The 22868-nt window shown below is 36.9% G+C and overlaps 10 protein-coding genes across 10 annotated transcripts; 3 read left to right on the forward strand and 7 right to left on the reverse strand.

The window, feature by feature from the left end:
- Positions 1 to 622: 622 nt before the first annotated feature.
- RHIMIDRAFT_196018 (kinase-like protein) lies at positions 623 to 1472 on the forward strand (the record flags this gene model as incomplete). Its single annotated transcript, XM_023606087.1, has 3 exons — positions 623 to 1012; positions 1063 to 1165; positions 1222 to 1472. The coding sequence occupies 3 exons, from the start codon at positions 623 to 625 to the stop codon at positions 1470 to 1472; spliced, it is 744 nt and encodes a 247-aa protein (XP_023471685.1).
- RHIMIDRAFT_14532 (uncharacterized protein) lies at positions 1441 to 2608 on the forward strand. Its single transcript, XM_023605734.1, has one exon. The coding sequence runs from the start codon at positions 1850 to 1852 to the stop codon at positions 2441 to 2443; it is 594 nt and encodes a 197-aa protein (XP_023471686.1). The 5' UTR covers positions 1441 to 1849; the 3' UTR covers positions 2444 to 2608.
- Positions 2509 to 3472, reverse strand: RHIMIDRAFT_233399 (Cloroperoxidase; the record flags this gene model as incomplete). Its single annotated transcript, XM_023607950.1, has 2 exons — positions 2509 to 2736; positions 2789 to 3472. The coding sequence occupies 2 exons, from the start codon at positions 3470 to 3472 to the stop codon at positions 2509 to 2511; spliced, it is 912 nt and encodes a 303-aa protein (XP_023471687.1).
- A 22-nt stretch (positions 3473 to 3494) lies between these two features.
- On the reverse strand, positions 3495 to 7527 carry RHIMIDRAFT_255192 (trypsin-like serine protease). Its single transcript, XM_023611147.1, has 11 exons — positions 6903 to 7527; positions 6652 to 6829; positions 6510 to 6602; positions 6343 to 6453; positions 6088 to 6288; positions 5732 to 6034; positions 5557 to 5672; positions 4974 to 5506; positions 4717 to 4923; positions 4065 to 4662; positions 3495 to 4007 (listed from the first exon to the last, which is right to left on the reverse strand). Exons 1-11 carry the CDS (start codon positions 7243 to 7245, stop codon positions 3676 to 3678), a joined length of 3015 nt encoding a protein of 1004 aa, XP_023471688.1. The 5' UTR covers positions 7246 to 7527; the 3' UTR covers positions 3495 to 3675.
- Positions 7528 to 10204: 2677 nt separating this feature from the next.
- Positions 10205 to 10866, forward strand: RHIMIDRAFT_195892 (uncharacterized protein; the record flags this gene model as incomplete). Its single annotated transcript, XM_023606081.1, has 3 exons — positions 10205 to 10333; positions 10393 to 10695; positions 10750 to 10866. 3 exons carry the CDS (start codon positions 10205 to 10207, stop codon positions 10864 to 10866), a joined length of 549 nt encoding a protein of 182 aa, XP_023471689.1.
- Positions 10867 to 10966: 100 nt separating this feature from the next.
- On the reverse strand, positions 10967 to 12136 carry RHIMIDRAFT_196771 (homoserine dehydrogenase (L-homoserine:NADP oxidoreductase), dimeric enzyme; the record flags this gene model as incomplete). Its single annotated transcript, XM_023606149.1, has 4 exons — positions 10967 to 11050; positions 11129 to 11222; positions 11273 to 11511; positions 11564 to 12136. The coding sequence occupies 4 exons, from the start codon at positions 12134 to 12136 to the stop codon at positions 10967 to 10969; spliced, it is 990 nt and encodes a 329-aa protein (XP_023471690.1).
- A 192-nt stretch (positions 12137 to 12328) lies between these two features.
- On the reverse strand, positions 12329 to 14453 carry RHIMIDRAFT_233404 (uncharacterized protein; the record flags this gene model as incomplete). Its single annotated transcript, XM_023607951.1, has 8 exons — positions 12329 to 12748; positions 12801 to 12879; positions 12927 to 13147; positions 13203 to 13608; positions 13658 to 13692; positions 13761 to 13886; positions 14002 to 14355; positions 14418 to 14453. 8 exons carry the CDS (start codon positions 14451 to 14453, stop codon positions 12329 to 12331), a joined length of 1677 nt encoding a protein of 558 aa, XP_023471691.1.
- A 16-nt stretch (positions 14454 to 14469) lies between these two features.
- Positions 14470 to 17706, reverse strand: RHIMIDRAFT_255235 (uncharacterized protein). The gene is made up of 8 exons (XM_023611148.1): positions 17567 to 17706; positions 17417 to 17515; positions 17336 to 17362; positions 16847 to 17282; positions 16267 to 16780; positions 15845 to 16214; positions 15165 to 15791; positions 14470 to 15111 (listed from the first exon to the last, which is right to left on the reverse strand). The coding sequence occupies exons 2-8, from the start codon at positions 17421 to 17423 to the stop codon at positions 14741 to 14743; spliced, it is 2352 nt and encodes a 783-aa protein (XP_023471692.1). The 5' UTR covers positions 17424 to 17515; positions 17567 to 17706; the 3' UTR covers positions 14470 to 14740.
- Positions 17707 to 17727: 21 nt separating this feature from the next.
- RHIMIDRAFT_310528 (uncharacterized protein) lies at positions 17728 to 19238 on the reverse strand. The gene is made up of 4 exons (XM_023614667.1): positions 19120 to 19238; positions 18828 to 19070; positions 18512 to 18766; positions 17728 to 18452 (listed from the first exon to the last, which is right to left on the reverse strand). The coding sequence occupies exons 1-4, from the start codon at positions 19187 to 19189 to the stop codon at positions 17887 to 17889; spliced, it is 1134 nt and encodes a 377-aa protein (XP_023471693.1). The 5' UTR covers positions 19190 to 19238; the 3' UTR covers positions 17728 to 17886.
- A 566-nt stretch (positions 19239 to 19804) lies between these two features.
- On the reverse strand, positions 19805 to 20501 carry RHIMIDRAFT_243975 (uncharacterized protein; the record flags this gene model as incomplete). Its single annotated transcript, XM_023610008.1, has 3 exons — positions 19805 to 20022; positions 20092 to 20359; positions 20412 to 20501. The coding sequence occupies 3 exons, from the start codon at positions 20499 to 20501 to the stop codon at positions 19805 to 19807; spliced, it is 576 nt and encodes a 191-aa protein (XP_023471694.1).
- Between the last annotated feature and the right edge of the window lie 2367 nt (positions 20502 to 22868).

Consider the following 22868-nt stretch of genomic DNA (forward strand, 5'->3'; position numbering starts at 1 on the left):
ATAGTCTATAAAGACAAACAGAACGGTTTTCTGAAAACAGGTTGTACGAGAACAACGCTTTATGACAACAAAGTGAGATATAAAGTATGATTTAGACAAAAGGTACAGTTATATCGTTCTAGATCAAGAACCAAGAGAAAATAATAGCATATCTCTTTGCTTTCAGCAGTGGACTATTTTAATAAAAAAAAAAAAGAGCAGCGTAATCTAGATACGCTTAGGCAACCATATTTTGTAGGCTTGAAACCTGTATTCGTTATGTTTGTACACAAAATAAAAAAAAAAAAGGCTGACACCTTTTGAAGCCTCCTTTCTGTTTTCTTACAAAAAAAAGAAGGGTTTAGATGCAAGCTTACCATTTAAGAACATCTCTTTTTTTTTTTGGTTGCATCATGAAGTTTGTGGAAATTTTATAAAGGGAGAAAGTGCATTAATAAAGGGGAGGGGGAAGCAAAGATAGAACGAGAAGATAAGTAGTGAGATTCATAAACAATAAGCCACTATGAAATAACGGCCTTTGTAATTTTTATTACTTTGTATCTCATAAACTCGAATGCACGTTTTTTTTTTTTTTTTCTTTCTCTCTTTTTAATATCCAGCACCTTCTCCTTTTAAAGATAATATGCAACAAGTGAATGGAGTACCTATTTATTCAGATGATCCAAACTCATATTTTGAAGGATTAAATACACAACCAACATGGTTCAGTGCTCAAGGAGGGGTTTATAAATGTAGAGAGCTATCTACCAACAAAGAAGTAGCCATTAAAAAGTACCTTGTTGAAGAAGATAGTCAATATGAAAATATGTTTGTTATGCCTAAAGAGCTTGTTGAAAATGAAATATATTCAATGACAAAGTGTGTCCATCCAAACATACTAGAACTATTAGCCGTCTATCTACACCAAGAATTTGTTTATTTAATCATGCCTCTTTGTACCGGTGGTTCATTACAGCAATATGTCTTTGAACATCATCTTACTGTAGGCCAACTTGTGTATATTATTCGTTCTGTAAGTATACTTTAACACTAAAGATCCCATGCTGATGAACGCTATAATAGATTGCATCTGGTCTAGCAAAATTACATGAATACGGATACATACACCGAGATATAAAATGCGATAACATTTTTTTAAATCAACAAGACAACAGCATCGTCATTGGTAAACATGGATACAAATTCACTCTCAATCTATTGCTCACCTTATTTTAATTTTAGGCGACTTTGGTGTAGTATCCATATCACCTGCAGCCGATTCAAGTATAGAAGAAGCGGGTGTAGTATTATTTTGGTCACCTGAACTTGTGCAGCAAAAAATTGTCAATTATAAAATCGATATCTGGGCTTTGGGTATTGTGATACTAGAAGTATTAAATGGTGGTAAAGCACCTTATGAAGATGAAGGCTTAGAAGAAGAAGAGGTAAACACCCTAAATAGGTCAATATACAAAAGCATTAAGACCATATAAATATATAGATCAAACAAAGGATCCTTCAAGTCCAAAGGCCTGTCTATCCACCCAATTTACCCTCTCAACTAGTCGACTTGCTTGATCACTGTCTGGACCCTGATCCACATACAAGATACTCTGCTAATCAAATACTCGAGCACCCATTCCTTTCCAGTTACGAACCCGAACTACTCTTCCCAGCTACTCCACTTCAACAAAGCAAGAAACGAAAGCAGGCCCCACCAACACCTGCCAAATGTAGAATTCCAATTCGTGCATTTTCTGTTGATAAAACCCTTTCGGCCTCTGTGCCTGTTCAAGAAAGGATTCTCAGTGTTCATCTCAAGAGACAGTCGCTATCTAATGCTAATCGTAGCCAAGGTTCAAGACTTCCTATGTTATGTGTCACGCCAGTTATTGAAGAAAAAGTTAAAAAACCCAAAGAAAAGAAACCCACATCACCTACATCAAAATCAAACAGTAATAGCAGCAATAGCAGCAATACAACTATTAATACTATACCATCCAGAAAATCACCCCCTTCATCTAATAGAACTATACCATCCCCATCTGCTAAATCATCACCATCTGTTCCTAGAGCGATACCAATATCTGCATCCACTACCAGACTCATGTCTTCTCCCAAATTACCATCTGTAGAAGTTAAAACGAACATCAGAAAACCAAAAATCAACGTGAACAGTACTTCATCTATACCCATTAAAGCATCTATTTATCGTAACAAAAAGCCTGGAGAAAGCCGTACAGCTAGATTGATGATGGGTATCAGTACAGCGAGAAGACAATCTTACAAGACAAGAGAATCAACGGCTGAAAGTAATTTGCCCACGTTGGCTCATAAACAAAGAGTAGTGGATACAAAAGATAGATCATCATCACCCAGTAAAAAGCAACAGGCTATTGCTGCCAAGACAAGCAGTAATAATAATAATAATTCATTAAAAGGAAAAGCTCTTCGTGTTCACTAAGCCATTCAATATTTATATTCACATATTTTTATTATTTTTTAAATGTATTTCCAATAAAATCATATTTATTTTAATTCATCTAACAAACTTAACGACACTTGACTATGATAAAGACCCCACCAACATTCAAGTGGCTTGAAAACAAGCTCCCTTATGGTATATGGAGACGTACGAGGATACCAGTCATCGGGGAATCGTTCATGTAACAAAATGGATTCAAGATGATCTACACGTAACTGACCGTTTCGGCCTATGACGTCCATCAACAAACTACATTCAACTCCGGAAGCAAGCTAAAAAAAAAGGGATAAATCAACCGTTTGAAAGCTGTCACTCATTTCTTACCTGTGGGAATAAGCCATAAAAATAGGCATCGTTATCTCTAACAGTTTCCAGCCATCTTAACCTTCTTGCGTCATATTGATTCTTCCGAGTAAAAATATCTTCGTGTTCTGTACCGGTGTTGTTAAATTTGGCCAGGCGAACCATGCGTTCAACGTATTCAGGAACAGGAACAGTCGTATTAAAGGGAGGCAAAGAAAGATCGTGTCGACTCAGTGAGACATCGTGTTCGAGCAGGTTACTCAACGTCAGCCTGTGGAAGTCAATGGAGGGTGCAGGCGTGAACTGAGAGAGAAATGGTCGGTTTGGATTAGGTGGATTATACGTAATGTATAAGAAGAGTAAAAATGCGACTGAGCTTGACGGATGAAGTCCTACGAGCATCATTGCTTCGTATAACTCCTTTGGTGTCATCTTACGCCCATCGCGGGGAAGGAATCCATGGTTAGCCAGTGTATTGAGCATAGGACATGGAGAACGTAAATCCGTTTCTTTACGTTCATATGGATGCTTCTTCATTAACTCGTACCATTGTTCAGGGGATTTTATCATCTTGCTTCGACCATCTACCTCAATCACCATGATAATCATGATGGACATAGCCAAGATCGCGCCAAGTAGGATGGAAATAATACCTGGCTTTTTGATACGTATCTTTGGTTGATTTGCTTCAGATTTGTTGTCCATCCTTTTTATTATAAAGAAAGAAAAAGAAAAAAGAAAAAAAAAAGAGAGAGAGAGAACAGATGGCAGTGTGGCAATTTATATCCTTTTTCTACAAAACTTTGATTGTTTATTTTCTATGTGTGTGTGTGTCACAAGCTTACACGAGTATTCGGGCATATATATTTTAATTTAACATATGAAAATGATGTACAGTTATGCAACCTTTAACAAATGTCTTGTTTGGACCAACCACAGGTAGCCTTCAAATCCCTGTTCATGATGGTGAGAGGGAAATAATGATTCAATATTTTCACTGAAATCACGACTGGGATATTATCAAAATCAACACATCTCACTCGAACATAGCTTTTATCTGGAATATCTTTCACTTCTCTAACAAAATCATCCAAATTATCTACCTTCTTTCCTTGAATATGCGTGATCCACATTGTTGGCTGAAGGCCATACATGGAGGCAGGTGAACCATGAGAAATATTGGTTACGTAAATCTGCGAAGGTAGGGACTTGCTTTGTTGAAGTACGGCATAATGAGGTTCTACATACACATATTTCATCAATTGTTATGTTAGATACACATCTTTTCAGTTCTTACCTTGCAATACAGCGCCTGACCAAAGCACAATTCGGCTGGTACCATCACCAGACATAAGCCCTGTGTTCACCTTGATTGTCATTTCTTTCTTTTCTCTTAAAATGGTTAACTCTAGTTCATTTGCTTCATATTGTATGTCAAAATCGTCCATATGTGTTACAACTTTTCCATTAATAGCCAAAAGCACATCTAACTCCTTGAATAGTTTGGCACTTTCCGTATTGGCCATTGTACTCTTGACCATAAAAAACTGAGGTGGTTTGTTCGGACTAGCCTCCTCTGCCCTCTCTATCCATTCTTCAGATAATCCCCAGGCATAAAGACTGGACATGTGGGGCACCGTAAATTCTATGTTCAGTGTACGCAGACTTAGGCTTTGTTCACCTTGACGTAGACGTCTGAGGATAGGTAAAATGATGGAGACATGGATGCCCAAAAAATATTCTATATCTCTTCCGTGACCATTATCTCCTAAAAAGTTTAACCATAGTCCTTGCACTCGTCCGTCTTCATCTGCTAGTAAACCTCCAGGGCACTGTCCTGATAGACTTGACTCCAAAGTAAAAAGCTCTAAATTTGTTGCGCGATATTTAGGTATCTGTATAACACGGTTAGCTCGGACGACTGTCAGAAAAGGAAACTATTGACATACCGAACTAGGCGTAATCATGTCACAGCATATTTCTGTAACCATCGTGTTCACAAATACAGGTCTGCGGTTATAACTTAATGCAACGAGTGTCGCTCTATCTCCCTGAGATAGTTTTTTATCACTTATGGGTGCACTCATGACGTTAGTGTCACCTAAAGCTTCTGGATCATATTGTATAATGCAGTAATTGTGCATTGGATGCAAAAACTATAGTTTATATCAGTATATAAATATCTTCTTTTGGTATACCAACTTACGAGCACTTTGGCAGGGATGACGATGGAGTCAGCCACTGTCACCGTCACATCGCCCAAGGAATTTGGTATAATACCACAGCTGACCACAACAAGTCCCTGTTCCTTGTCAAGGATTATACCAGACCCTTGTTTATGACTATAGGGGAATCCGTCAATTCGACAAGGTGTACGAAAGCTCACTTTCACCAAACAACGAATCAAGCTCTTGGCAGGACCAATGCTGCTATGAAGCTCTGTAATACGTTTTGTCTTGGGCGCAGATGGAACGGGTGGTAAGTCATTCCCTAAATCTGTATAGTCCCAGAGTCCTGTCTTGTCGTTGCGTACAGCTAATCTAAATGATCCCCAATGCTTGTCTATGTAAATGATACTGCCAAGGATAGTGTGCACATCACCAATAGAATAGTAAACACAAGGAACACGAGAATAGTCAGGAATATTCTTCATGACTTGGATAAATGCATCGAGATTAGGCGTTTCTTTATCATCGATAGATTTAATAATCCAGCCATCGTCACCATCTAGGCGGAACACTATAATAGGAGCAATCAGTATGCATATAACTATCTATTGTTTTACTTACTCCCAGCACAGCTGGCAACAAAGACACCTTTACAAGGCACGTTGTAGTATGCAGCCAGTTGGTAAGAGAGTTCATGCAATACAGCCCCACCGATTTCAACGTAACGATCAGGTGTACTAATGTTTTTTTTTTAAAAAAAATGACCTGCACATAGTGTACTCAGCATGATACTTACATCTCATGAAGGTTGCATACAGAAATCTTGAACTCCATTGACTCTCCACCACGTTCGATACCAATGACAACTTCTTTACCAATATTCGAATCCAATACTTCTTCAAAGGGAACGAACTTTGTAATATATTTCCCATTTATAGTGATAAGTATATCCCCTTCTTCTAGTAAATTATCTGCTGGCCCTTCAGGCACTACAGAATGAACAATCAAGACACCAATTTCTTCAGGAAACGACACTCGAAGCTTTTTTTCTGTCTCTGCTCTCAGCCCTAGTTTCCTTGCCTCATCAAATGGACCATATCTATAAATGATGTGAATCAGCAACACTTTTTGAATAATTTCACTTTTTGTTACCTGAATACAGTTTGAATGTCACCTCTAGGTACTTCTTCATCTCGTTGAATGTACTCGAGTGCGCGCTTAACTCTATCCAAAGGCAAAAAGAAATCTGTTGATGCTCTCTCAGCACCACCAGCCTGGAGTGCAACTGCGTTTCCCTCAATGTCAATGACTGGCGAACCTGAACTGCCTCCAGATGAGCTAGCAGCTGCTTGACTAGTATATATACATTAGTTTAAGCTCGCAGACTTTTTAATTGTTTTTACCCACATGTAAAAAGTATTAAAGTCGTTATAAGTCAAATCTCCGTATTCTGGTGTATTACGATCCAAGCGAGAAATAGAGCCTGCCAAAATACTCAACTTTTCACCTGCATCATTACTTGTGTATATATGTTAGTACAAAAAATCTCTAGTAACGTAATGCATCTATTTTACCCAACAACACGAATATCCAGGCCGATCTTTGCCAAATCAGGTCGAAGCTCAACTTGTTGCACAGGCATATATTTGATTTGCTTTGGATCAAACCTTTTTGACAATCAATATTATTCCCTTCTTTTTACATTTTTAAACTTACTTTAAGAATCCAAAGTCATGAATTGGATCTCGATAGACCGTGTGCACATCAATCTCTTCGTGATTGTGACAAATAGCCTGACCAAAGAAAGGACCAGCACAGGCAACATGACGGTTTGTCAAGATTATTCCGTTTTCAGCATCAACAATGAATCCTGTTGCTTCCGAAACAATTGCATCTAAAAGCACACACACACGCGTGCGGATATGAGTATCATTTTACTTTATCAATCGTGTTTTTTTTTTCTTTACCGTCCGTATCAAAGGGAGCTACTTGACAAAAACGAATGGAGACGATGGCTTTAACAACATGATTTATCGTCTTTTGCCAAGCTGAATGAAATCCATCGAGATCAGCTGGAATTATGTCAGACATGTGATCACTTTCATAATCGTCTTCTTCTTCAGACTGTATTTCATTCTGATCGTTGTTGATCTCGATTTTTGAGCGAGAGCGAATCTTTCTACGTTTAGAGGGAGCGCCTGCAGGGGAATCAACCCCTTCGAGATCACGTCCTCGGGGTCCTAATGTTTCATTTGCATTGACATGTGCTAATAAAGTTGAATTTATTTGCTTTGATTTTGCTGTAGACATGAGTTGTTGATCGAACAAAAGAAAACTTGAAAAGGTGTGTCCAGTCACTTTATAGGTTGACCAAAAATTTCTACATCCGCTGTCCTGGCATCGGACGCATAAAGGAAGAGGTTGCTGACATACACAAAAAGTCATCAAAAGTATGCTTAACTTTTGGCATCGACCTGTTACTATGGATTTTGGCTTAGAGCTGATTAAAGCTCACTCTAGTTATCATTTTCACTCAACCTTCAAAAGCTATTTGAATGTCTTTAATAATGGTCCACTCTCAAAGAATGTTTGCTCTGGGCTTTTTTCACAAGGCGATTGGTTAGCATCTATATCAATAATAAAATACTTTATCTTTGCCACTGAATTGTAAGCTGTTACTGGGCAAATGGAACTTTTCTACACTTTATTCAGAAATTACGTGCACACTGATAGAAAAATGATAATTTAAGACAACAAATAACAGTAAAAGAGAGCCCATCAGAGACAAAAGAATGAAATATAAAAGAACTGTTTAGTAAATTAGTTATTTAAGTACTTACATTATAAAGAAGAGAATTTATAAGAAAGAAAAAGAGAAGCAAGAAAAGTGAGTAAACATATAAAGAAATTATGAAGATCTTACCCGAAGTGTATCCTGGATTGGGCTGGTTACCACCAGCCCGGAAAGGGCAAGAAAAGGAACAAGCAAGAGACAAGAGAGGAACAAGTGAGAGAGTATATGGGACCAAAGTTTAGCAAGCACCAAGCTATTCTCAGTTAACACTGGGTTAATTTCGATTATACTCTACAATACTACACATCAGTTTTTTTTTTTTTACAAAAATTGCTCATACTATAACACGCCTTAGGGCTAGATAGGGAAAAGCTGGTCTTATTCTTGATCCAAAGAAAAAAAAAAGAAGCCAAAGTCAGTCTTTTTCTAAAAACTATCTTCTTACAACTTATCAGACATGTGTTATAAACTTCTGTTTATGTGTGGTTTTTATTTTGTTGTTCATCGAATACATAAAGTGTTGACCACACTGTATGAGTAAGTGGCCTCATTTGTTCCTCCTCTTGGTTTGCTTTGTTTTCCAGTCTCTCAAGAAGATGAAGATCATCTTATTTATTATTATATGTTGTCAAGTTCAAAGCAATAAATAAACGACTGGTGACTAACATCGCCTGAAGTATGTGATCCTGCTTATGATTGTACCTGCTACATTATATTTATTCGCTATTTATACTTTATATGAATAACAATACCAATTGAGCCTAAGAACTGTATCTGATTTTATTTTTAAAAAAGTAAAACTTAAATTAACTTTTAAATTCTGAAAATCACTTGCGAACGGGTGATCTGATATCTGGACTATCAGTATTGCTGGAAGGTACTCACTTGGATAAGGAGTCACCAAGGTTATTAGTAGCATCTGCAGTATCTTGAGCGTCATCAACACTATTCCAAGGAGCATCATCACGTACACCACGGCCAACAATATCCCCAACACCTTGACCAACGTCCTGAGCAGCTTGACTAACAGTTCCACCAACTGCTGTACCAACATTACCCACAGTCTCACAAAGACCAAGGTCACATTTGACGTAAACTGGAGATGCCAAGCAAGAATAAGCAACAATAAGTTAATATCAATAGATAAAATATTGCAAATATCAAATGATTTCGAGCATAAGTTATGTTGCTTTATTCAATGGCTGCTGTTTACCAAGTATTGATGATCTCCTTTGAATTATATCATCGCACCTTTTCCTTTTCTTTTAGTTTGCTTATAGTTTTTGATATATGTAGAGACTTAATTTGAATGGTACGATAATGTAGAAACACTATTATCTAAGCAACTATTCGTTCATTACACTGAATGTAAAGAGATGTCTGACAACATAACTGGGAAATTAGAGTATACAGCACATTTTTTTTAAACAATAGAAAATCATCTTGTCAAATGGCGCTTTGCTTTCTCGAATACTTGAAACAGCCGTTCATCCACTGTTCTAGGGCAATCCATGGACATTCACCAACATATTCTAAAATAATTTTTTTATGCCCTTCATTAAGGATACGCAAGCGGTCACTGTCTTTACATTATATAAAGATGGCTTTCAGAGCCCTTTTCGTACTGTAACGCCCATCTTTGCAGAAGCTGACATACTTAAAAGACCTTTTCAAGCATCAATTTTAAAAATCTAGCCTATCATCGTCAGTGTATGTGATATACACAAGCTTAGGAATCCTTTCTTTCACAGTGAGCAGCAGTGTCAGTTGGCATAACAACAAGCTCACGATAACGCTCGCTTGCCAAAGAGTGCAAGTATTCGGTATGATAACTAGCAGTCTGACGAGCACACATTGCTTCAGCAACAGCGGGAAACCATGTCTGTCAACAATTTGACCCTATTCATCTTGTAAAAATAATGAATTGTTCATTTTCGATATAATATTTGATGTGTCATTGCATGTAGAGACATCTGGGCAAACACGACTACTATTTTTGAAATCCTGCTATTTTCTAACTGGCGGAGTGGGGCATTGAAAGAGTGCACATCCCAAGAAGATGCCAAGACTTGTGCGACAGCACTTGAAGAAAAATGATTATTTTAAAGAAGCCATGCCTTTTATCTATCCGCAAAAAAGGGATTGCTCAATGAAAACAAGCATCATTCCATTATTAAGCATCAAAAAACAGTTCTATGATACATCTCTTTTAAGTTTGTAAATATTCAGATATGAGCAGCCATCTATTGTCCTCTTTAGAGATTTGACAACAACAAAACTCATCGGCCCGATGTGTTGTCTTATCTTCAAAGTATCATAACTGTTCTCCTTTATATTTAAAGGCAGTAGTATGTCGGATATTATATTTGCTTACAAAAATCTACTCATTTCGGGAACACAAAAGCATGCTATTGTTTTATTTTTAACCTCTTTTTTATTTTTCTTTATTCTCTCTTCTTTTTCATTTATCCATAAATGAGCTTTTGTTGCGGTAAACCACAAGAAGAAAAGGGAACTGTCAGTAGAAAATTAGTTGTTTGTGGCGATGGTGCTTGTGGAAAGACATCTTTGCTCAGTGTCTTCACTAGAGGCTATTTTCCTCAGGTACAAAAAAGGATGTTCCCCTTTAGGAAGGAGATAATCATGTACTTATTTTTTCTTAGGCATATGAACCTACAGTATTTGAAAACTATGTAAAAGAAGTCGTTGTAAATGATCAGACAGTAGAATTATCCTTGTGGGATACAGCAGGACAAGAAGAATTTGACCGGATACGGCTATTATCTTATGCAGACACTCATGTCTACTTGCTATGCTTTTCAGTTGAAAATAGGGATTCATTTGAAAATATTCGAGAAAAATGGCTAGAGGAAGTAACTGATCATAGTCCTTACGCAAAGATTGCGTTGGTAGCCTTAAAATGCGATTTGAGAGATGAGCGGCCAAACTGTATAACATATGAAGAGGTTAGGAAATAGACAGAATGTCACCCTCGGATTGATATAAACGTATGACATTAGGGATTAGAGATGGCCAAGAATATTAATGCGGTGAGGTATCTTGAATGCTCTGCAAAGCGCAACCGTGGAGTCAAGGAGTGTTTTGAACAAGCAGCCAAGATTGCACTTTCAGGTTAGTATAGGAAATGATATCATAGTGACACTTTCTTTATTAAACATCAAAAAAAATAGTGAAATCCAAATCTTCGGATCAGTCAAAATCAAGTTGTATCATCCTTTAAAATCCCTCAACACGTTCCTGAATTCTTATGAGATCAGTGAAAATACCATAAGCTGTCACGGCTGCTCCTGCACCAGAACCCTAGAGAATGAGAATTGGAAAATGGGAGTGAGTGCGCTGTTTGTAAATTTATATACAGATTTAAATAATAAAAGTTACCTGAATGACAATACCGCTAGGGAAATACTTTGTTGTAAACTTGATAATATTATCACTGCCCTGAAGGGAAGCAAAAGGATGTGTAGAAGGACATCTATTGGACATAGTCAGTATATGTATATTAAATAATGTAAAATCATTTACTTGATCAATTGAACACCGCTCTTTCCACCCTTGACATCAACAGTACCAACATATCGAAGCACTTGATTATTAGATAATGCTTCTTGGTTCAATTTAGCAAAATGATCATCATATTCGGGCAACTTGCTCATAAATTCTTGGGCGGTTGGAACAGCTCGTAGCTCTTCAGGAACAATATTTTCAACAGGAAGAGTAGAAAGATCCAAATCAAGTCCAGCCAATCGACCACAGATGACAACCTTTTTTTGGGAGGAGTTAGAGATTACAAAGTGTATATTGGCAATAACTTACCTTACGACCTACATCCATACCGTTTAAATCATCTCTTGGATCAGGTTCGGTGTATCCGAGTCCCTTGGCAACACTGACAATCTCAGAGAATGATTTTGAGGTAGGATTGGTCAAGCTAGAGTAATTGTTGAAAAGATAGCTTAAGGTACCAGAGAAGATACCTTCGATGCTGATGATTTCATCACCAGTTTTGACAAGATCGGTTAAAGTAGACAAGATGGGTAAACCAGCGCCAACAGTTGCCTCGTGATAGACCAAAGGCACCTTGGCTTCCTTGCCCTTTTTGTTGGTATTGACAGCGAGTTCTTGGATTTCTTTGAAAAGATCCAGTGAGCTAGAGAATCCTTTTTTGTTGGGAGTCACGACACTTAGACCAGCTCGAAGCCAAGAAGGATAAAGCTTGGCAACTTCCTCTGAAGCAGTACAGTCAATGATGACTGAGTGCTGCTTAGATCCAGAAAGATAGGTTGCGAATTCGCCAAGGTTGACGGGCTTGCCGGACTGTATGACAGTAGAGCGAATGTTTTCAACCTGATCGAGTGATAAAGACTTGTAGTCTGAGTCTGACAACATCATTTTTTCTGAAGTAGATAGAGCAACTACTTTAAAAGCATTTTTGTATGAAGACTTCAAGATCTGTGAGACTAATTCTGAACCAACAAGTCCAATGCCTACAATGCCGATATTGACCATTTTGAATGAGAGTAAAAGGGAACAAACACACACATAAAGCGTGTCGCCCCTTGTAATTTATTTTATAAGCCGCTATGATTCAATATGATAACAAGATGAAGCTGTCACAGCGTCCAATACGGATGTCGCTGTCATAGGCTGTGGTGTATTTAAGAGATTAGTTGACGAATATCGATTGGACGATTTGATCGGATACGTGTTGGTACGTATTGAGCTTGAGGATGATGAAGGTGAAAGTGAAGAGACAACAACGTTTGTCTGTTTGGGCTGTAAGGTTAACAGATGATGACAGTCTTGATGATCTGAGTCCTGTTCTGCTGGTTCATGCTTTAGACTTGGCCCACCACCATTCGCAAATGATGATATGGACAAAACTGACATTGGACTAGGACTACAGTTGACAGAGGTGGTTAATATTGCTTGTATAAAGTAATGAATGTTGGGTAAAGTGTGTCTCAAGTCCATGACAATAAGTCCATACGCGTTCATAAGCTATATTAAAAAAAAAATGAGCAACCCTTACAATATTAAAGAGAAAGTTTACCTGTTCAATATTCTTGTTTAACAAAAACACACCAAACTCATATCGATATTGATCCACACCTTTCATATAGAGTGGAAATCTAAAATAGGATGTGAGTTTATGGTTAATACATGTCAATCTACTTACTCTCTAGAGCCAGATATAAGAGATATCAAGTCCTTGATGGTTGCTCTTGATCCCATTGGCTTTGTGGGGTATCTTAGAGGAATTTCCAAATAAAATGCAAGCATGGATACTAAATGAGCAGTAAAACCTAAAGCAGTGGCAATAGATTCATCATTTCGACCATGATTGGTATTAGGTAAGCCAACACCACGGATATAAAACTGTTGAGAATCATCATAGGACTTATTTTGATATCAAAAAAAAACAATGAATATATATACGCTTTTCTATAATTACCTGCTCTATTGGGTATATGTTGAATAAGTCTGCAATCAGTTCTTTTCTTCTTTTATTTAAAGCATGGAACATAGCATGCCTCATCTTTATATTATTCTCTAGTATTAAATCATTATCTTCCAAGTTTTCTAATCCTGATCTGCATCTGATCATAGATTCATCTATTTCATGTTTACGATGGTCTATTCTCTCTCTTAGGTTATTCATTCTTTTTATTAGGTCACAATTTATTTTCTTTTGTCGGATAATTTTCGCTTCTATCTCCAATAATTTATGCTTATGCTGACTTATGAGTCGATTCATTCTTAGTCCATCTTGTCTTTTGTTTAATGTTGCTTGAATTTCATGCTGAACTTCCTCTGAAGATCTTTTGGTGTCAAATATACAATCTTTTAATGTATTCAGTCTATATAAACATTAATCTCAATCCTTTTTTCTATTCTGTGTTTTTTTACTTGATAATATGATTATAGGTATAAGATCGTTTTGTCTAATGAATCATTATTAGTTTTTTCTTTACAGCATTCATTTGAAATCACTTGCCTTGGCTTGACTAACTTCTTCTTTACTCTCTGAGCTACTACTCTGTCTTTTACTTTGAACATCGGATGCACAATAAATCCCATCATTTAATTCCAATATAAGCGTATTATCCGAAAATGTATAATAGACCAGATCAGAAAACTAGATGTTTATGTATTAGCGAATATGTAGCCATGGAACTACCATTACATTTTTTTTTACTTGCCGAATTTCCTATTTTTGAAAGAAAGTTTAAATCCAAATACCATTCAGTAACTAGCTTGAACTCGTTTTCACGCTCCCCATCGGATTGTCCTAGCGATGGCTTTCCCCATAATCGAATCACCATGAAACTTAATGAATAACCAAACCATTCGATGCAGTGGGGTTTAGTCTGTATACGAAAACTGGGATTCATTGTGTTTGAAATAACCTCGCTCGTATAAAACGCTGGTTCGTCTGTATCCCAGTGAAGCGAAAAGTAAGTGTCTAGGAGCGAAAAACAGCATGTGTTGTTGTCTGTTGTCTTGGGTAATGTCTCTATTGATGTCAATTCCACAGACGTGCTTTTTGAATGACCTTTCCAGAGGATGTTTCGTGCAGCTATTGATTGAACATGTCTTATTCTCCTCTAATTGAACAGAAAGAGTTATACATGTTTAGGTTAACAAGCTTTTTTTTGCGTTATTTTACCTGCTTCAAGTTAGTCAGAGATCTGTAGTCAGTCATTCAGAAACTGCTTGAATTTTTTATGAGAGAAAGGAAAAAAAAAAAAAAGGGCTATTGGATTATTTTTATGCCTTTATTTAGAATACGTTCTTTCTCTCTCTTTTTCATAGTAAATCATTAAGAGAATTACCATCATTAGAAATGCTCAAGAGACAAAAAGAGAGAGATACATTTATGCAAACCAGACTTTATTTCTTTTAAAAACTGTGGCCATGAAACTTTATAATGCAAACCTTGCCTGTGATGTAAAAAAAAGGGATGAAAAAATATATATGTATATGTATAATCTATGCCTGAAACTGCCATTCTGTATTCCCTTGAGTGCTTTGGCTCCACTCATTCCACTCAGTCCAATCCATGGATGCAGGTATACCAAAGAAAGGGTTATTTGGCTTATTTCTAAAGATACCCTCATTATTATCGTGTATCTTTGTTGCAATACCTCCTGGATTAGCATAGGCCGAAATGGGTTGCTGCTGTATTGATATTGACATGGAGGGTGGATTAAATTGTTGAAATGGATTGTATATATTTTGATTAATGATTGGCATTTCTGATATATTCTGCATATCATAATCTGGTAATGATTTTTGAAACCCAAACTGCTTCAAACTAAACGCCTCTGGCATAGATGAAGTAGGAGATAATCCTGCGGGGGCTATATGCTCTTTAGGTTAATATCACGAAAAATAAGGTAATTGATTGACTTACAACCAACATCCACACTAGGTGGAGCCATCATGTCAGACAAGACGAGCCCATATTGTCCAGGGTAAGGCGATGCAATAGTCGGCATGGTTCGAGGAGAATAGCTTGGTTGACGCTGTGTTCCGTTTGTCGCAGTGTCCATTTGACTCTGTGCATGACCATCGGATGCATGAGACGAGATGGCGGGATTATCGGTGTTAAACTCTTGAAAAGAGCGGTTTGAGTCCTCTGAATCCGATAATTCAATTTTCTGTTGACCCATTATTGTCTTTAATAAATTATAGAGTCTCTTTGCTGTACTCGATACCACTCGCACCCTTGAAATCATGTTTATTCCTTTTACAAGGTCTGCCTTGGCTGGTGCTGAAATCCTTGCATCTGGATTCTTTGTGTTGTACATCAGAATCAAACAACATTGCAGCACTGGATACAGACTGAATGAGTAAGGAAACATCAAGAAATCACGTATTGTCATCTGAGATGCGATACGAATGCCTCTAGTGGCTGCACTCGTACCAATACTGAAAGATGAGTATGTCGATCTTGCCTTCTTGTGCCCACTAGGCTTCGCTTCAATAAAAGGTCGATGAAGTAAAATGAGTAAGCTAAAGTAGCACAAGAGAACAGAAGCTGTAATAATCAAGCATTAGGCTACGTAATCATTGAACTACATTACCTCTTACCTGTAACAGGGGCCAAGTAGCCTCGTTTTTCATCAAAGTCCTCAAATGCTGCTCGTTTTAATGCTACTGGAAAACCAAATCTCCACTGAGTCAATTCCTCATCCAACTGCTTAACAATGGAATCGCTTGCTTGCTCTAGTCCAAGTCTCTTTGCTTTAGGAGTATATAAGCCTTGTAAGATTCTTCCCAGTATTTCAGAAAGCTTGATAAGTTCGACAAATAGCTGATATATTCCTACCCTTCCTTCCACTTGCCTTGGATTGCACGTAGCAGAAGGAAATCGCATGAATGTATCACGCTCGCTCTCATCGGGCATATCTAGCACTTCTTTCCAGCTGGCGGTAGGATCAGGATATCCAACGTCGTTATCCTAATTATAAATAGATAATTAGTCAGCAAATTAAATTAAGCATGTATCTTACCTCATCTCTAATACTCAGTGGCCTTCCTAGTGAAGCAGAATGAAACCGATCAGCAATGTAAAGCGACCACCATATCCGCTTTCTCGTCTGCTTCTCACTCTCAGGTATATCCCATTCCTCGCAGTCTTTGTTTAAGCCTAAACATTGTGCCATTCGAACACCTATGCCACCTAGCATCCAACACGCAGATGATTTGGAATCCATGCTTCCCCGATGGTTGTGAATCAAGATAATTGCTTGAACCTTTGAAATAGTTGGATGTGGGTTGCATTGAGTGATAATCCTTTCAGCCTGCTCAAAAAACTGATCCGACCATCCGACTGGTACATCCCATATGCTATCCGGAGATCTAGGACTTCTGTTGAGTGAGTCACATTCTACGAATCTTGCTGCTGCTCCAAGCATAGCATTTAATAAATCAGCAGGCGGGTATGTGTCAGATTGATCTCGATACTGTTCCAAAAACTTTGCCTTATTGACAACAGGAAGTACGGGATGAATGTTTGCAAAATATCTAATATAAAGTTCAGTCAAGTCTTTTTTTTTTTTTTTTTTTACTACTGATTATTCAACACATTACATTTTGATGAGTCGATCCGATGTATGTCTATCTATGCCTGTGACCGAATAGATCCAGTAGTGTATTGTCTGAAGCTGTGGTAACGATAGTTTCTGATACCATTTTTGTTGATCGTCCTCTTCTTTTGTATCTCCAATGAGTACGAGCTCATTACCAAACTTTCGTATGCGTTGACCTGTCCATGTCTGTTTATCATTTAAAGGAATTTTGTTTGAAAAGAACTGTAAACTGGATAGATCACCCAAATAAACCACTTTATCTGCTGATGTTCTCAGACTCTGTTTACTATTGAAAGGAATATAGGTTGATTGATTGAATGATGCATTTTCCTTTGTTTTGACTGCTGGTGTTTCAGGTCTTATGACTGGATTATGTAGTTTTTCTTCAATCTTTCGTATCCTCTTTTCTAAGGCGTCGATATAGCTTGTATAGTTAACTATGATTTTCAGTAAACCCTTGATTAAAATTAATTTTGTTGATTACACTTACCCTTTTGGTGGTCCTCTTTTCTTTGCACTAGACATAAAGAGTTAGCTAAAGAAAAGCCCACCGTGTGTCTTTACAATTTACCTATCATTAAACTCACAGGTGATGTTATTTGTTATACAGTTGTCGCATGGCTGTCCAGGTGAAAAATGACACTTTACTTTTTTTCGTCTGCAGTAATCGCTGTTTTATTGAGATAAGTCGTTTGTTTTATAAAGTAAAAATAAAAGGTACATTTTACCAAGCTCTTGTTATTCTACTTCTTCTTTTATCTGAAGAATTCGATTCTGGTTCAGATACTACTTCTTCCTGTCGACCTTCAAAATTACTTTCCATGGCTATTCAATATAAACCAAAAAAAGAAAAAAAGAAAAAATAAGGAAGAAAAGATTTACCGACAAACAGTCGTTTTCTGAATTATGACCGGAACGGGTTAATGTTCATCAATTTGTGAAGACATATTAATCAATGTGAATAAATGATGTACAATAAGCATATTTTATTCTATATATTTATACATGTATATATATATCATATTTATAAATGTCCTATATTTAGTCAATCTTCTTGTCATATATTTTTTCAAAATAATTTATCAGAGTTCTTGATTTATATTTCTTCAAGTCTTCTTTAGTGAGAAAAGATGAGAAATCACCTTGGTTATATAATTGTAGTTTAGGATCGTATGTTTGCGTAGTAACATCCTTTTCTATCACTCTATCTTCCCTTGGCATAAGTCTGTAAACAAGAGAGCTACAATAGCTATCCTGGTAAATAAATTTACAGCCTCGACAATCCAACATTTGCCGCAGCAAGTTTTCCTTGAATACTAATCCTTGACTATGTGCCTTTGACATCATCCATTGTAAAGAATGACATGAAATGACATTTCTAGAATATTTCGGAATCTCTTGGCCACCTACATCCGCGTGCATACCAGGAAACCATATTTGCTCTAGAGTTTGTGATTCCGGATGATATCGCTTATCAGAAAAATGCATGAGCGTTGGACGGAACCAGGCGCGCTGGTCATGAATAGAAATAGCATGATAAGCATGTTTGACAATAGGTGTGAGCTTAGTATCATGAAAACCATGAAGCCCATGAAATAGGTTATAGACTAATAGTATGATCAGTTTTTTTTTTTTTTTTCATCTCTAAAAATCAATTGAGACTTACAGATGGATCCACCAAGAAACCAAGGTAGTTTTGGTACACCTAGAGCCCCCACAGTATCAAAGCAGCCCAAGAAATGGATAGATGGCATTTTACATTGATATTTTTGTCGAAATTTGATTGCATCAACTCCATTAGGTCGGCCATTTTCACCGCGAAGTCTGTAGAGCTGATAGGCCTGTTCAACTTTGGATACTTTATTCTGTGGAAGCAATCCGACATTATAAATCATTCCGGATAAGCTTCTAACAGCATAAGCTAAAATTGTTCTTTTAGTCAATTCAGAGATCATTCACTGAAATCACGTTATCAGGTATACCTCCTCTACTAAATCCAATGAGCCAAATTTCGTCTCTTTCATCACGATAGTGTTCACAAATGTACTTGTAAGCTGACTTTATCTGTCCACTGATTCCGTATCCAAACAATCCTCCAAGTATTTTATATCGGCTAGTACCCAAACCCGAATAGTACGTGTGTACTTGCTCCCAGGCTTGGCCCTTATAATCAATTACATCCCCATTAGCGAGAGCCTGTGCAAATTTATAAACATTGGTCCTTTCTACATGCACTCAGTTAAAAAGCATTGTATTCACTGCTGCAATTATTACCATAAGGTGTCTCCCATGTTCCATCAAGACAAACGATAATGCGACGTGGTTTTGTTTGATATGCTTCCATTTCGTTTTTCTATAATTTTATATCTATTTTTCTTTTTGTTTCTGTGTCTATAACGTTGGCAGAAGGATTCAAAAATCGGACACCCTTTATATATGAGCCCTTTGGGCAAAAAAATCGAGTACACGAGTTCAGCTCACATAAGGGTCATAGGAACTTCTTGACTGTAAAAGAAGCTATACCGTCATTTTAGTCACTCCATCTGTATATGTTGGGGCAGATTGTCTGGAAAAAGAGGGGCGAACCGAGATGTTGCACAATCATCACAAAGGGTTGAAGCCTACCGCTCGATCATGGTCATGAGCATTTTTTTTTTAAAAAAAAAAAAAAAGGCAACTTATGGAACCGTCATGCTTCCGTGCGCATTTTCATATGACTATTTTTTAGTTGTAAAAGGTAACCATTGTAATTCAGGCACACAAATCAATGTTTACTTTATTTTGATCTATTTCACATACGTCATACCGATACAACAGTTGATAGCTTGACGCCATTAACAATGTATGTAATGATCTTCCGTACACATGTACATTGTAAAAAAAATGCATTACTCCGTCACTACGTTTTTTACTCCTGACATCGGCGTGGCTTCCTAGTGGAATACATCATTTTATTACTTTATTTTATAGATGGGTTTGTCATAGGTGTGGCTGCAACAGGTACTCCAGGATAATCTGATGGTTTATACACCATTGGTACATCATCTTTAAAGTCATAATTATCATAATCATCTTTATGATAAAATGTTGAATCTCTTAGTATGCAAACATAGATAGTCAGTAGAATCCAGAGAGCTAACAGGATAACACAGCCAAGCCAAGCACCATTGATGAGATCTAAATGTAAGTAAATTGAAGATGACTTTAGTGATCACGTTACACCACGTAAATACCATTGTCACTTACAGCAACGAAGGGAGGTGTTAAGGTAGGAATAACTACTACAATAAGGAACCCATCCTTTAGCGTCTGATCTGAAGTCTGATGCTGCTGCTCCTAACCATGGAATTGTCCCAGAATGTGTTGTATTGTATGCAACAATAGCAGTAAATAAACCAACATTGATTACACCTACAACTCGACTAATAATTAATGTATATCTTAGGCAGAGAAGGAAAATTAAAGAGTTGACTGATAGAGTAGAGACAATAGGACCAACATAGTAAAGAGTGAACTATAAAAACGTCAATTAAAAATACAGTAACTTCTTCTTCTTCTTCACGTACTGGTACATAATCTGGCCACCAATTTCCTGTGCCTTCCATCTGTAAAAGTAATACGATTTGTCCTAAATTTACGATATAGTCTATTATCATCACTTTCTTTTTGATTTTTTTCTCTTCCTTTGCTTTTTACCAATGTGACATGTTAAAGTTGCTACACTTATTAGCAAGATGATCAATTTTAATAAAACCAAAATTTTCCCTTTCATATGTTCTTGCTTAGCAAATGAAGGAAGAAAAGAGTCTAGTTTCTCATATGCTTTTAAATACCGTTTTTTGTATTCACTTGTGAAATTTCCTATTTGAGTTTATTGATTCTCTCAGTTACAGCCTTTTGCGTATCAAGTTACCGCAGTTTTTAAAAACAATTAGAATGGGAGCATAATTCATTCTATTTGTCAATAAAATTCATACTTTTAATACGCATTGTCATATTCATGCCTCATTTATTCAATAAAGAACAAGTCTAAAGGTGGGGGATCAGGATTTGCCAAGCTAATTGCCACTTGAATTTGTGATTGGCTGACTGAGATTTCTTATTTTATTGAGCCAAACAAAATCTTTGACCAACTGGAGTAAATAGTCTCGCCGATTTTGATGAGACATATTTGTTACATCCTCTATTTTGTTTTTTTTTTATTCTTAGCACGTCTAATGCACTGTAGCCATTTCTTCTTTATTTTAAAGAGCCATTGGATAGTTTAATGAATTTTATCAATAAACCAAAGTTTTTTCTTTTTAATAAAAATCAATATTTTGAAACTAAAGCAACAAAGAAAGATATACATATTGCTACATTTCGTTTCAATGCTCCTTTAATCACTTACTAAATTAATATATATTCAGTAGGACAACATTACAATGAATTGCATTGAATAGACTGATCAACATCTACAATATTTCCAAAAGTTATTGATACTGATGCCAAGAGTAAAATTCGCGTTTGCTAAATTCTAATGTCACGTTAACCATTGGTTGACTTCGCTTGCTAACAAATTAAATGTCGTATATGTAGAAGCTTTATCGTACAAAATATGAGCATATTAAGCATGAAAGCGCTGTCAGATCTCTTTTTACTCCCTTCCTCATTAAAATCCAAGTATTACAAAATGAGCTTTCAAATTTTCTATGAAGATGGGCATGGTAATGCAGTTGGTGAATACGGTAGGCCTGAGCCTATGGATTACATCATCCATGAGGAGTGATATGCTTTAGAAACGGTTAGTTCACACACCCAGTATTTGCATAATCAGCCTCAAGAAAATAATTTCGACGTAGGCTCTATGGCAGATGAAAATGCAAAAGATGACGTAGATGTTTTTATGAAAGAGACGTGGAGCAAGTGAGCGTACACACGCTATACGGATCAGGACAAAGCTAGATTCTTTAAACTGATGTTTGAGAAAGTTATGAGAACTTCAGCTGCTGTAAAGCAATTAGGTATCCATGTTCGCACAGCTCAAAGATGACCTCAAATGTACAAAACGGATCCTAACAGTATTTTTATAAAGCATAAGAAAACCGGTCGCTCGCGTATACTTCAAGAAGAACACAAGCAAGTGATCTTGGAGTACATAGATAAGAATCCTTCAGCCATCTTGGAGCAAGTGATGGAGCGACTAGTTCAAAAGTTTCAGGATCTCAAGGTCTCTAAAAGCACTATCTACAATTTTATAAGAACTGAACGTAATTTGCCACTCAAAAAAGCCCAATTTCAGCCTAGTAGATAAGAACAGTGAAGAAAAAATTCAGGAGCGTTTCGACTGGGTTCGTAAGTGGGAGTGTACGGACATAGACTTTAGAACTAATTGCGCCTTTCTCGAGGAGTCTACATTTCATATTTATTTAAAATGTAGTGTGGCCTGGTCAAAAAAAAAGATTGCTTGCTGTGATCACAGTACCCAAAACCCGAGCACAAACAATAATGGTTTTCGGTGCGATCTCTGCTTCAGGGTTAATAAAGTGTAGTCTGAGATTATCGCAGCTGCCAGCCAAGAAAAGAAAGAGAGAAGGCTATGCTGAGCTAACGAGTATAGGGACAGTAACTGGTCATTATTTTAGCTTTCTGAAGGCTACAATGGATGAAATGGATCAGTGCCCACATATGACAGGATATTACCTTATTATGAATAACGCTCCTATCCACAAATCTGAAGGTATTGCTAAATACATTATATCCCACGGCTACAAGCAAATGTACTGTTTGTTTTCTCCTTTATTTCTTTTTTTGTATGCAATTAAATAACAATCTTTTAGCTACAGAAACTAAAAGTCGTTCAAGCTATCCATCAGATACCTTAATAATGAGTCATTTCTCTCTCTATTTAGTAATTCAAGAAGCTTTTACACGCTTTAAAATCAAGAGATTTAACCGGCATTCTCTGTACAATTTGACTTTAATCATGTCGAAAGGCTTCAATCAATTGGTTTATTCTGAGAATAATATGATATCTATAACCC

The sequence above is a fragment of the Rhizopus microsporus genome, assembly GCF_002708625.1.
Source record: "Rhizopus microsporus ATCC 52813 unplaced genomic scaffold scaffold_1, whole genome shotgun sequence".
NCBI classification, from domain to species: Eukaryota; Fungi; Mucoromycota; class Mucoromycetes; order Mucorales; family Rhizopodaceae; genus Rhizopus; species Rhizopus microsporus.

Bases quoted from the DNA above. Each gene is read 5' to 3' on its own strand.
- RHIMIDRAFT_14532 (XM_023605734.1), top strand. From the start codon at position 1,850: ATGTTATGTGTCACGCCAGTTATTGAAGAAAAAGTTAAAAAACCCAAA.
- RHIMIDRAFT_255192 (XM_023611147.1), bottom strand. From the start codon at position 7,245: ATGTCTACAGCAAAATCAAAGCAAATAAATTCAACTTTATTAGCACAT. The intron at 6,830-6,902 runs GTAAAGAAAAAA...GTGTGCTTTTAG, and splicing joins AGCTCCCTTTGATACGGACG to ATGCAATTGTTTCGGAAGCA. The intron at 6,035-6,087 runs GTAACAAAAAGT...CATCATTTATAG, and splicing joins GACATTCAAACTGTATTCAG to ATATGGTCCATTTGATGAGG.
- RHIMIDRAFT_255235 (XM_023611148.1), bottom strand. The intron at 16,215-16,266 runs GTAAGATACATG...ATTTATAATTAG, and splicing joins CACTGAGTATTAGAGATGAG to GATAACGACGTTGGATATCC. The intron at 15,792-15,844 runs GTAAGAGGTAAT...TGATTATTACAG, and splicing joins CTACTTGGCCCCTGTTACAG to CTTCTGTTCTCTTGTGCTAC.
- RHIMIDRAFT_310528 (XM_023614667.1), bottom strand. From the start codon at position 19,189: ATGGAAGCATATCAAACAAAACCACGTCGCATTATCGTTTGTCTTGAT. The intron at 18,767-18,827 runs GTATACCTGATA...GAACAATTTTAG, and splicing joins CATTGGATTTAGTAGAGGAG to CTTATGCTGTTAGAAGCTTA. The intron at 18,453-18,511 runs GTAAGTCTCAAT...TCATACTATTAG, and splicing joins GTTTCTTGGTGGATCCATCT to TCTATAACCTATTTCATGGG.